Source organism: Micropterus salmoides, unplaced genomic scaffold (genome assembly GCF_014851395.1).
Source record: "Micropterus salmoides isolate LMB-PRFRI ecotype aquatic unplaced genomic scaffold, ASM1485139v1 Ms_hic_scaffold_12, whole genome shotgun sequence".
Classification (NCBI taxonomy): domain Eukaryota; kingdom Metazoa; phylum Chordata; class Actinopteri; order Centrarchiformes; family Centrarchidae; genus Micropterus; species Micropterus salmoides.
In genome coordinates, this window is record NW_024040263.1 from 26,140,134 (window position 1) to 26,153,168 (window position 13,035).

Consider the following 13,035-nt stretch of genomic DNA (forward strand, 5'->3'; position numbering starts at 1 on the left):
GCTGCTTTCCATGGTCTTATAGTTGATGATTATGCACACTGTTGTGACGGTCCTTTTTTCACATTTTGAATGAATCCCAAACTAATGATATTATGGATTTCAGATGTCAAATCTTTTTTACATAGTGTACTATAATCAAGGTATGATAAATCTTCTGGAACCTGAAAGGATTGTTGATTAATAAGAATGGCTCAGTAATAGTTTGGCCAGGTATCAAGGTTATTTAGAGTTTGTTTTAAATCTAAGGCAAATGCAAAAGTGGTCATATAATTTCAGTGTTTTGGATGATGACACTGTACATGTGTGCTGCCTCTTTACTAGACATTTATGTTATAATCACATTAGCTAAATCACTTCTGCTGTGTTAATTACCTATATTTGAGGTAACCTTTGTCCCGGATTATTGACTAATGCCACTGGTATTGCACATATTAGTTAAAGATTACTAAACACCTCTTCGAAATACGGATGCACCGATTGGATTTTTTTTAAGCCAGTAACAGTTAAACCTAATTGTCACCAATATCAATGGAGATGTGTTTGTGAGTACAAATGCAGACATGTAAAAGAGGTTAACCTGTCTGAGATTCGTAAATTAAGTGGTACAAGTGCTCACCTCTCACCTTTTGGCTCAGTCTCTCCGTTGCTACATAAAGCGGATGCACGGACTTCTTAAATCCTACTTTCTTCAGCCTCATTAAGTTTGCTTAAGTTAGGTATGCTGAATATACGAAACTCTGCATCGAAAGCATGTATTTGCTTCTTGTTTTTCTTGTTCTTACGTAAACATTTGTCAGTAAACCAATATTGCTATGAACCGAATCGTTTATCATTTATTTATATAAATGTGAATAATAAATGTGCTGTCATAATTTCAGTTTAAATTTGTCTCATCACAGTCGATTCATGTCTGTTTGGTACGACAGTGTTAAAGAGGATGTTTGGTCAAACAACATATGTTGTCAAAGCAGTGAGAAAGGACACAAGCGTGAGAGGCTTGCAGGGTCATGTCAAAGAGTCATGTCTTTACAATTCTCAGTGGAGTGGCGTTTGACGTATGGTCAGGAGACGAGGAGGCTGTGACCCTTTATGACCCATCCTTTCCTAAAAGACGTTCGTTGGGGTCATCGTGGATGCCAGTTACCTCCATCCTTCGACTAACTTTTTCAGCAAGACTTTTAGAAAATGTTATGGATATATGACATAATCGCATAGCTTCGGACAGACTCATACAGTCACGTGTGAGGTGAAAGTGAGATTGGATGTTCCGCTCCCATCGGTCAGTAAAAAACGGTTTTCCCAGAATCCCGTATGTTCCTGGTTTGAGTTTCGGTGGAATGTCTCATTTCGAAGGCATTTTTTAATTTTCACGCTGGAGTATCTGAGTCTTTCCACAGTGCGCTTTTGAACCGTAACACAGCTGGCGATGTCTAAACACACACATACGCAGACATGAACACATATGTGATTCAGGGGTTAGTTCAATAAAGAGGATGTGTGTGTGTTTGCATTCATTGTAAAGGTTAAAAGGGAACGCAGGCCAGCTGTCCGTTCGTCTGTCTGAAAGATTTGGAAAGAAATCTTTCATACGCATCAACAATTTTTTCTGGTGACATGTACATTGTTACATCTTATTACCTTGTTATTAAATGATCATCAACCCTCTTTCTCCCTCCCTCCCTCCCCTACAGAATAGTTCGTGATTATCTGAGTGGAGCTCCATTTTCTTCCTACCAGGACTCCATGTACTTCTCTCGCTTCCTGCAGTGGAAATGGTTGGAGAGGTGGGTAGTCACTGCAGATTACACACTTGGTAAAGCAGACATGCAAACCATCCCGTTTTCTTACATAAAAATATGATACCTGTGAGCTCATGCACATTCAGTATTTCCAGTTCATGGTTGCATCATTTATTCCACTCATCTAAAAGTACAGATAATAAAGTAAATTATTTATAAATATTAAAAAAAGGATCAAGAGCCTTATTTTAATAGATAGTATACAATAAACAAAATATGGACAAACAGAAAACACGGACAGACTAGTAGCAGGAAAGGTGCACTGAAACACAAAGGTGGTGCTGTCAATCACTGTTTCCGCGTGAGTGGTAAATAATTGATGATGCTTTGCATAATGGCTGGGTAACCGAAGCAGAGTGAAAACAGCAGTCGTCAGGGTGGATTATAATATGTTGGAGCATTACTCTGTCTGCAGCATCACGTGGCCTGAGAGAATGGCGTAACCAATCAGTTATTTTATATCTCATTTTGTCTCTCTCTTTATCATTTCTCTCTTTCTCTTTCTTCTTTCCATCCCTGCAGGCAACCAGTAACCAAAAATACCTTCAGACATTATAGAGTACTAGGAAAAGGTGGATTTGGCGAGGTGAGTGTAATTGCAATCAAGAAGTAAAGTTGAAATAACTGACTGTATACAGTCATGTTGTGGTTATTAAAGTTTTTATGATCGATACTGAGCCAAGATTATGATCACAGCAAGTTTGTAAAATGAGATGCTAATGATAATGATTTTAGTTGCCACAAGTAACCTTTAACAGTTGCAGCTCTGTTTATGTTTATCCACTCCAGTGATGTAATGTGTGGTGTGACATATTAACGTCCATTAGTTACACTTTTTAAGTGTTTTGGGTTTTTTGGGTTTTTTTTTGTGTGTGTGTGTGATCATGTTTCCTTGTTTTCCAGGTTTGTGCCTGCCAAGTACGTGCCACCGGTAAGATGTACGCCTGTAAAAAGCTGGAAAAGAAACGAGTGAAGAAAAGAAAAGGTGAAGCAATGGCACTAAACGAAAAACGCATTTTAGAAAAAGTTAACAGTAGTTTTGTAGTAAGTACTACCTTTTTCTTATTCAACCTTTCAACAGAATTGTACCTGTTTTGTCTGTCTTGCTGCCTGTTTGTGTTTATGAGTGTTTGTCCGTAATGTATGTTGAGAGCATTGTTTGTCATGGCTCCAGGATCCTGCAAATGAAAATGAGTAGCGTGTTTGCAAAGGCTGCCAATCAGCTGTTAAGGACAGTTGCTGTGACTCGAGTTCTGTTTGTTTAATGACGTCCGCGCCATGCAGTGGAAAGAAATGTGATTGAATAAAACCTGCAAGAGAGGAAAAAATAAAAAGTCACATGATATTATTGGCCAGTTGCAGGTGATGGCACACTGCAGGGCACTTTGTGAGGATGTGCAAAAAGTAATAGAAAAAGTAATCCACATTAAATTTGGTAACAACCCTGCTACTTAGCCTGTGCAAACATGCCAAACTGGTTTTCATTTGAATCATACTGTTGGCCTTTTAATCATCAGTGAATGTATTTTAACATGTGATTGACATCTGTTTTGCTATGTTCTTGATGCAGTGGTGTTTAAACCTCAAATATACAGATTGATAGTTTTATATTTGTGTACTTTTTGACAGGTGCGGGCAGTGGGAAAATAACACACGCACGCACACATACACACGGACACCTTCACACATACCTCTACACCCTCTCTTGTCACACATAGCCCGAATACAATGATGGATGGATAACTTTGATTTGTTTGATTGCACACAATCAGCCAAAAACGAAACCAAGGACATGATAAGGATAACTACGTTATTAATCATACGTGCAGTGTTCATCTAGATGCCTTGTGTCCACATTTCAGAATTTCAATGGAGTTCATTTGAGGCCTAATTGTTTGGACATGATTTAGAACAAACATATCTTTGATCAACTGAAAAGTGCATGTCAGAGTAGGAACTTGAGTATGAAATTAAGGAACTTTCAGATTTCAGAGACAATTCTGAGGAAGCACCATTTATAGAACAATATAAAAACAATTTCCAAAGAACTTCATGAAAGCATTGCAGGTTCCGTCATCAGGAGGCTATAATACAACTGCTCTTCCTGGTCTCCCAACCAAACGTAACAACTGGTTTCCTTTAATAGCATTGGTGAAATACTGTTTTGGTTGTTCTGCTTTGGCTAGAATGCCACAAATTGCATTAAAATCAAGTGGGCTTCAGTACCCTCTAAAGACACTCATCCCTTGAGCTCAATATGGTTTTTTTCTTGCATGCCAGCTACATAGAATTTTGTTGGAATTTTGTGGCACATTTTAAGTTTCATAAAAGAGCAACAGCATGTGGAAGAAAGTCGTACAGTGTCCTGCTCAGAGCATGTGTGCCAGCTCAAAATAAAAAAAATCATTACCCTGCCACCGTACCACCGTGCATCCAGCTCTTAATGGCGGCATTGCTCTTGGCTGATTTTCCTATGGAGATTTTCATAAACTGAGCCATAGTCATGAGTAAGCGGTGGTTTTTGGCTGGCGCTGTAATGCTAAGCTTGAACGCTTTTTAGGGAGTCACCTAGCTTTTCATTTCTTCCATGCTGTACTGAAGGGCAGACATTTACAGTTGACAGGCCATTAACATGTAAGATGATACATTATAGGAACAGTTGAAGACCTTTTTTAAAAGGGAGATATCAGTTATCAATATTGGTCATAAATTAGATATAAGAAAGATGTTAAAATTATAGCCTTGAATGTATAATTTACTTTCTTTTAGTTTCTATAATGGCAGCGCTTGAAATGCACCTGAAATCAGGAAGATTAGCTTTATTAGCTGGTACTTTCTTTAATAAAATACTAGTGAGTAGCACTAGTCAGTGCACAAATTTCTCCACTCCTTTTACCCCACACTGTGTACATGTTATACAGTATACATGTTCCTGGTGTGTCTGTCTGTGTTAATGTTTTTTTATTCTGTTGTCAATGCACAGTGCCACTTTGCTTGACTACACATGCAGGAGTCAAATGTAGCTGGAAAACTAGTGATGTGTGCTTCTCTTTCCATTTTGTCCAACTGTACGCTCAAACACAACTCAGGTGCTCAGGCAGGAAAAGAAAACTTAGCTTTGGCTCAGTGTTGTGTTTCTCTAAAAAGAAAAAGAAAAAAAGATTGTTCCAAAGACAAGAAAATTACAGCAAGTGTTCATTGGAACATGGCGAGGAGGGGCTAGAGGGATAAGCATGTTCATTTCAGGTCTGTGTGCGACGTGTACTTTGTATGTGTACATCCTGTAGAACACGGTGTCCTACTGATTAACTGCAGAACTGTGATATTGATCTGTAGTACAGTAAGCTGGACTGTAAGGGAGCACAGCCTCAAAGCCTCTCGATGTTCTCCGTTTGAAGCTAATGGTCGTGTTTGAGTTGTACTATGTGTTGGATTAGTCGGTTTCTGATGCAGCGTGAGCTATGTTGCGCATCCTTGTTTTGAGTGAGTCATGGTAGAAGCATGTGTATGGGCGCGCATGCCCACACACACACACACACACACACACACACACAGAGGCTGGAGTGGGCTTGTTACAGAACCTCAGACTTGCAGCTCTTGTCACCTGGGATTGGCAAATGATTCTGTGTGTGTGTGTTCGTTCTCTGCGCTGCAGGCAGAACTGATGACTCTTCATGTGCCTCTCTACCTACGAGAGCAGCTCTGTTTCCTAGCAACACTGACCAAACAGCAGTAGCAAGGAGAAGAGTCAAGTGCTCTCTCAAACCCCTCATTTCTCTCTCTCGCACTATTCTTCTTTACCTTTTTTTTATCAGTGCATCATACTATTAGTCAATACATACTGCTAGCTTACTGTATGTTTTAACCAATAACCCCATCCACATATTCATTGTGTGGGTGTGTATATGTGTAGGCCTATGTGAGACACAGGGCAGGGTGACCCAGTTCTAAAGTCTCTAGGTGAGACTAAGGTAGCGCTACCTCAGTCTGATGCAGAATTTGGCTGGTTATCATTTGAAATGTTTTGTAACTGATGCCAGTACGATAAAATGGTTAAAGAATTGAAACAAGTCAGACTTCTCTGACTGTTTTTAGTGTTGTCTTAATACAGAATTACAAAAATTTATTAAAAGTTAATTATGGGGTCATAATCAGTGATTTAAATCTGATCTAAATATCTGGTCAAGGAACAAGTGAACACCAACTTTCACCAGTTGTCCCGTCCATTACCTGAGAAGATTAAACTCCAGGGGGAGATAAAGCGGATGTTATGATTCACCTCCTTTTGAGAGTAAAGCCATTTCCAGTAAGCAGATTGCCTTAGGTTTTCTTCATTTCTGTGATTTATTACATTAGCATAGATGTCGGGCATTAGTGAAAAGTTTAATTGCACAATTGAATTATGTTGAGTTTTGTTCATTATTGGGAGGCTTTTAGAGATCCTCTTATAATGTTTTATACATTTTAAAAACAATTCTGACCATTGTGAGAGGCATTGTTCCGTGGGGTGCAAAGTTCAGTTTGTCCATTGCTGATGAATAATCGTGATTTTTGGAAGCTCGCAACTGTTTGCTTTGGCTTGCAGTACACACGTGTGTGTTTGTTTAGGGTACAGTATATGTATGTGTGCGTGTTGTTCACTTGGCCCTATAAGAATTTTTCCCATCCCCTCTTGTGGTCCGTTTCTGACTACGTAGTCTGAGGGAGCAGATGGAATTCCTCCTGATGGCAGCAACATCCTGCTTGTACACAACAGCACATGCACACACATACACACACGCACTATACCCTGCGTGTCACTGACCCACAGGGAGGGAAAGAAGAAGGAGGAGGAAGGGAGAGAGCTGGAGGCTGGTGGGAATGAAGGGAGAAAAGAGAGATAGATGTTGGGATTAGAGGCAAAGGAGCTGAGGCAATACAGTGCGGAGAAGAAGCTTCTGGTTTTCAGTATCTGTGATATATCTGTCTTTGTTTGTCTTTGTATACATTCCATCTGGGATAATGTATGATTATTTGGGTCATTAAACAAACCAAATGAAAAAATCATGTTCCTCTAGCCACCCTGTCTCTTACCACTGCTCCCCCCCCCCCCCCCTTTCATGTCCTCTTCTGCACTGACTCCTTGACTGGTCCCTCACCTCCCTCGTTACCGCTTCCCCAAATTTGCCTCCCTCTCCAGGTTAGTCTAGCATATGCCTACGAGACCAAGGATGCGCTGTGCCTGGTGTTAACCATAATGAACGGCGGAGACCTAAAGTTCCACATCTACAACATGGGCAACTCGGGCTTCGACGAGCAGAGGGCCATCTTCTACGCTGCTGAGATCTGCTGTGGCCTTGAGGACCTGCACCGTGAGAGGATAGTCTACAGGTTCGGTAGAAGATTAGGAGAAACTGTGTAGAAGATTAGGAGAAACAGTATCTGCCATCTTTATTGTCCCAAATAATTGCCCATGTTGTCGCATAATAAGACATATCAAGACAGTATTATACACCATTGTATGATTTATTGTGGATCTAAAGGGAGCTGTAGAAAGTTTGAGAAAATAACCCTCATGTTTCTGGGTTATCTCAAAATCGGCTTGAGAATTGACTTTATTTGACAGAAAGCCTGTGTTTTGTGGAGTTGAAAGAAAGAAGTGGGTTTTTATCAGGCAGTGAAGGTCTAATAAAGACTCTACCCAGTTGCATCATGGGAAATGTAGCATCTGACAGTTTGTACCCTGACCCATACTAAGAGCTAAAAGTCAGGATATCTCAGCTTCTTCTGCTTGGATTTTGACCATTCAAGTCCCCAAACGTTATGAAAGTGCAGTACTAAATCAGTGCAATATCCCTGACAAACCTCACCAATGCAAGACAGACTGACTATTTGTCTCAGCTCCGGTTTAATGTTCCATAAGAGTGCAGTCGTGTAAGATTGGGACGGGTGCAAATAGAAAGTCCTGGATGATGAAGTGACACTGGATTAATGGCATCCTGATTTCCATGAGGTGTCATGCATCTGTCACACTCAATGGAGCCTCAGAGTAATGCTAACCTAAACACCGATGTTCTTAGAGGACAAATGCACCACACATGGCCCATGCAGTCATTTGAACACAGTGTTCCTTGATCTCTGCATGTGTTACAGTAAACTACTTACCAATTCCGAGTGCCCCAGCATTGAAATTTTAAAGCTGTTATAATAAATGATTTTTTTTTGCACCTTTCACAAACATTAGAAAAGACAATGATTTGGCTTAAAAGGGGTTAAAATAACAATAAAAAAACACTAGAATAAATAATAATACTAGAATAAATAACGCAAGATAACAAATAAAGCAAATAGAGATATGTGTGTAGATAAGCCATCTATTAATCCGCATGAAAGATTGTAGAAGCTGAAGAACAGAAAGCACATGGGCAATAAAAGACAATGAAATGTCAACAAAATTAATAGTTAATATAGGATACAAATATTTATTCAGGATTGTATTGTTATATCCTCTTACTCAAATGTAAGTAAAATTTTTATGCAAGCACAAAATCAACAGAATTCCTCCCTAATGTGTTCTTTATTTTCTCACAGGGACTTGAAACCTGAAAACATCCTTCTGGATGATCGTGGTATGTTCCAGTGTTGTTGTTTTTTTCTTATTGTTCAGTTCAAGCCAGAGTGGGCTAATATGTGGGCACGCTTCTTGGCTAGAGAATATTATTTGTTTTTCACAGTTTTTTGATGTAACCCATACCACACAAGGCACAAGACTAACAAGCAGCTTGGAAATAGTCCACTTTATAATATGTATACTGCATTATCTCCCCCTGTCTTCACACAAGTTCTTCACATCACGCTGTTCCCTCTGAGTCTTACTATCATATCATCTATTCTCTGTTATGTGGTCTTATATTGAGATGGATGAATCTCCTCCATGTTTCTTTTAAGCTCTTACTTCTCCCATTCTCTTTCTTTCACACTTTTATCATAAAAGATAATTTTAGTGCAACATGACTTTAGTCGAGGCACTGTGGCTGCAACTCTCTGTCTGAAATGAAACATATTAAAAACAAAGTTCAGCACATTCTCAGTTATTAATTTGTTATTAATCTGTGGTTCTTGTTTAGGACACATCCGAATTTCAGATCTGGGCCTTGCTGTTCAAATCCCTGAAGGAGAGACGATACGAGGGAGAGTAGGCACTGTTGGATACATGGGTAAGAATTTGGGTAACTCTGATACCCTCTTCTACCTCATATTTTAGTCCAGCCTTTCACACATTACCGTTCCTTAACCTTCTATGGACAAATCTCAGTTTTCTAGTGCTCCTTAAGAACGTCATTAACTGTCTCAGTTCCACTTGATTCAAATTGAAAACCCCTCTGACAGTTTTCCTACTTGCCGCTCTTTTCTCATTCCTCTTCCCTGCCTCAGCTCCCGAGGTTATCCAGAACGAGAGCTACACTGTCAGCCCGGACTGGTGGGGGCTGGGCTGCCTGATCTTTGAGATGATACAGGGCCAGTCACCCTTCCGCAAGCGCAAGGAGCGTGTCAAGCGGGAGGAGGTGGACAGACGAGTGCGCGAGGACCCGGAGGAGTACTCTGATAAGTTCTCAGAGGAGGCAAAGGACATATGCAGACAGGTGAGAGTTTGGGGATGGAGGTGACAACAAAATAAGTCCATGTTGATAAATTATATGAACCAGTTTATATTACTACAGTAACTTTCTTTAATAATATAATTAATATTGGAGCACCTTCTACGTTTTGCCACTCACTTCGTAGACACAGTGACACCACAAAAGCAGAAAGTATTGAGATATTAGAAACAATGCTGTTTGACTGGCAGTATTTTGTTGCAAAGAACACAAAATGTATTCCTGCTTCCCTGAAAAAGGGTTTCTCGAACTACATTTTATTCAGTTAATTTATTAGTTTTGGTTTCTGAAAAAGCTAGCAACTTGACATAAGCTGCTGATTTTTACAGCAAGTCATGTCTTACAAGAGATATTCGACAAACTAGGTTTCTTTTAAGATCATTGAAGACCTCCATCCATCGTCAACTGCTTATCCTGCGTACAGGGTCGCGGGGGGCTGGAGCCAATCCCAGCTGACATCAGGCGAAAGGCGGGGTACACCCTGGACAGGTCGCCAGTCCATCACAGGGCCATTGAAGAACTATGTGTTGTAAATCTATTTCAAGATTAGATAATATTGTGTAGCATGATCATTTTTAGTGTTTTTATTTGACCTGTTCAGGGTGGTGTTGAATTAATCCCATTCCATACTCCATTATGAATGTTTTTTTTAAATACACCTTATTTCTAAACAAATGTAGTTTACTTTCAATCTGTATTAGTTGTTTTTTGGCCACTTGGGGGCAGTAGACCAATTACTGACAAATTATGGCAAACTTGTTAGGATATTAAATTGCTCTGTAGAGTTAACGGGAACCGCAGAGTTGGGTGAAAATCCTGTGAATTTGTTAACATGCTAAAATATGGTAATAACACAATATTAATTAGTGCAGGTTTAAGGAGATCTGTTGTTTATTATAACTTCAGATTTCCCCATCTGTGTTTCACCTCTTGTCTTCAACAATCTCACTATTCTTTGCTCCAAGAGGGAGCCACTGAGCCGCTTTGCCTCTGCGCAGTAGGGGACGGGACGTTTATTTGTGTGACGCAGTGGAACATTCTGACCCGAGGTTCAGCAGTTTCAAAGACTCCCCAGGGAGAGGAGGAGTGGGGGGAGGAGAAGAGAGGTTTCAGCAAGAAATGGCAGAAAGATAATAAGGAAGGGGGGGGGGGGATTGCTATTACCACAGCCCAAAATAAAAGTGAGAGTGAGAGTCTGCTTTGAACCCTGGTGTAAATTGGGCAAGGACGACAAACACGGGGGAATGAGAGAGAGAGAGAGAGAGAGAGAGAGAGAGGGTGAGTGTGAAATGTGGTGAAAAAAGGAGAAGTCATTAGTTTGGTTTGTTGATTGTGAAGGCAACCATCTTTTGGGTGACAATAGGGCCTGTGAGTGTCACTAGTAGCCAAACCACTAAACAGCACTCATCCACTTCATAAGCCTGCTGGACTGTAGGTGGTGTGGGTAATATTATCCAGAGGCTCTCATAGAGACAGATATGGCGCTCTCTAATTCTATCCATGATGGTGCTGCATTAACCCCTGAGTGTATGGATTTGTGTTGGTCTTTATTAGATTAAGTAGGGTCGTATACATAAATCAAGAGGATTACATGTAAACGACGTGTGTGTGTGTGTGTGTGTGTGTTTGTGTGTGTGTACGTTGACCTACAGGGATTAGTCATAAAACTGTCAGGAGTTATCCAACATCACAGGAGCGCCCTCCCTTTCTTAGTGTGTTTGATAGAGAACTGGGCTTAAATACAAGTTTGTTTTATGAGAAATCCGAAATATATTAAGTTATGATCAGCCAAAGCCATTCAGGCTGACACTTTTTAGAGAGTTCCACTGTTTAAATCTCTTCCGCCTCTTCCTCTTCCTCCTGCTGCGTGTCAGCTCCTGGCTAAGGACCCTAAGGAGCGCCTGGGCTGCCAGGGTCGAGGGGCCATAGAGGTCAAGCAGCACCCCATCTTCAGAAACATCAACTTCAAACGGCTGGAGGCCAACATACTGGACCCTCCCTTCAGCCCCGATGTAAGAACAGCACACACACACAAACTCGAACACTCACAGTGCGCACAGTTGAGTGAGGACTCCATTCACAGCTTGTTGAAACCTTGGCGAGCTGCAAATCAGCATACAGGAAATACCATTGTCAGAAGTAAACAAACACTTCCAGTATAAGATACTTATCATGGTAGCTAGCGGGGGAGGTGAGAACCATGGGTGTAATTTCAGTGTCGTCATTTGAAATTCGAAACTGGCTGACAAAATGGAAAACATGCTTTCTATAGCAAATTAAAGCAGAGTTGTCCTGTCGTATGATTATCATCACTAATACCTTCAGCTGAGCTACTTAATGGTGCACTGTAGATGGCTGTGGTCATCGTAGGAAACTCTCCAGTGTGAATATGTTTAACTATGGATTGCCTGGATGAATGTGTCTCGACAAAACATTTCTTCTTTTATTGTTTGCTGTGCTCATAGATTTTTGCCTACGATGGTAAAGCTGTTCATAGAGAGAATCATTACATTTTAATGTCATATATAGCCTGAGTGAGGGTAGAGAGGGACTGACGTGAGAGGTTAAATCAATAGTTGAAAGTAGATAGTGTTATCTGCGTTTCTATTTTGGGTTATTCAGGTCAGTAGGGCCACACTGAGGCAAACAGAGCAGCAAAGAGTCCTCAGGCGTTTTTACGATTTCCATGGTATTTATATAACCATCTGACTTTGAAGTATTTCAGGTTTAGTATACCCCCTTTCATCCAGACATATTTTATATTGTCTCTTCGCTCCCTGTCATTCTCTCAGCCTCGGGCGGTGTACTGTAAAGACGTTCTGGACATTGAGCAGTTCTCCACCGTCAAAGGTGTGAACCTTGACCCCACGGACGATGACTTCTACCACAAGTTTGTCACAGGCAGTGTCTCCATCCCGTGGCAGAACGAGGTACTGCAGGCTCAAGCCACTGAGATGATGTCATCGTTCAGTCCCATAACAGGCAGATACAATGTAGTACTGCACTGGTCACATACCTGCATTAATGAACAATAGCTTCCTTTATGAGTAATGTAGAATGATAAAATTATGTAAATGCTTTTAAATGTGAATGAGTCAAAGTACTAAATATGTCCAAGGTGGGGAGTTAATCTATGCAGATACTTTAACATCTCCCTGTAGAGAGGGTTGCGTTATAAATAACACCTGCTGACCCATAGGCTTTTTGTAGCACCACAATCTTAAGGAAGTCAGGAGGATAGATAACTTGGTCTCTTATCCTTTTGTAGATGATTGAGATGGAGTGCTTCAAAGAAATCAACGTCTACGAGACTGACGGGACGCTGTGCTCAGACCTGGACGTGAACCGGCCTAATCCTCCACCAAAGAGAGGCTTCTTCTACCGCCTGTTCAGACGAGAGGCAAGTGCTAGTGCTCCGCCAACTGTCCGAGGGGGTGGGGGCTAAGGTACTTCTTCTCTTCCTTCTTTCTTTCCTTCCTTGTTTTTCCAGGCCTTGTCCAACTCAACATGTACTAAATGTTACCTCTTACACCGCTGTGAAATTTGAATGTTCAATTGGTTGTTTCCAGGTATGTCATTCCAAGCTTAAGTTGATTAGA

General features: G+C 40.7%; 1 protein-coding gene across 2 annotated transcripts in view; it reads left to right on the forward strand.

The window, feature by feature from the left end:
* Positions 1-13,035, forward strand: part of grk4 (G protein-coupled receptor kinase 4) — a 44,050-nt gene that overhangs the window by 26,640 nt on the left and 4,375 nt on the right. The window contains exons 6-15 of one of the 2 annotated variants that reach the window (XM_038714288.1): positions 1,692-1,784; positions 2,322-2,385; positions 2,703-2,843; positions 6,979-7,169; positions 8,370-8,407; positions 8,906-8,995; positions 9,213-9,421; positions 11,311-11,448; positions 12,229-12,366; positions 12,705-12,882. In XM_038714288.1, the coding sequence (XP_038570216.1) occupies positions 1,692-1,784; positions 2,322-2,385; positions 2,703-2,843; positions 6,979-7,169; positions 8,370-8,407; positions 8,906-8,995; positions 9,213-9,421; positions 11,311-11,448; positions 12,229-12,366; positions 12,705-12,881 (1,279 nt within the window). In that variant the 3' untranslated portion in view covers position 12,882. The remainder of the gene's footprint in view (positions 1-1,691; positions 1,785-2,321; positions 2,386-2,702; positions 2,844-6,978; positions 7,170-8,369; positions 8,408-8,905; positions 8,996-9,212; positions 9,422-11,310; positions 11,449-12,228; positions 12,367-12,704; positions 12,883-13,035) is intronic. The other variant, XM_038714287.1, reaches the window with a different exon arrangement.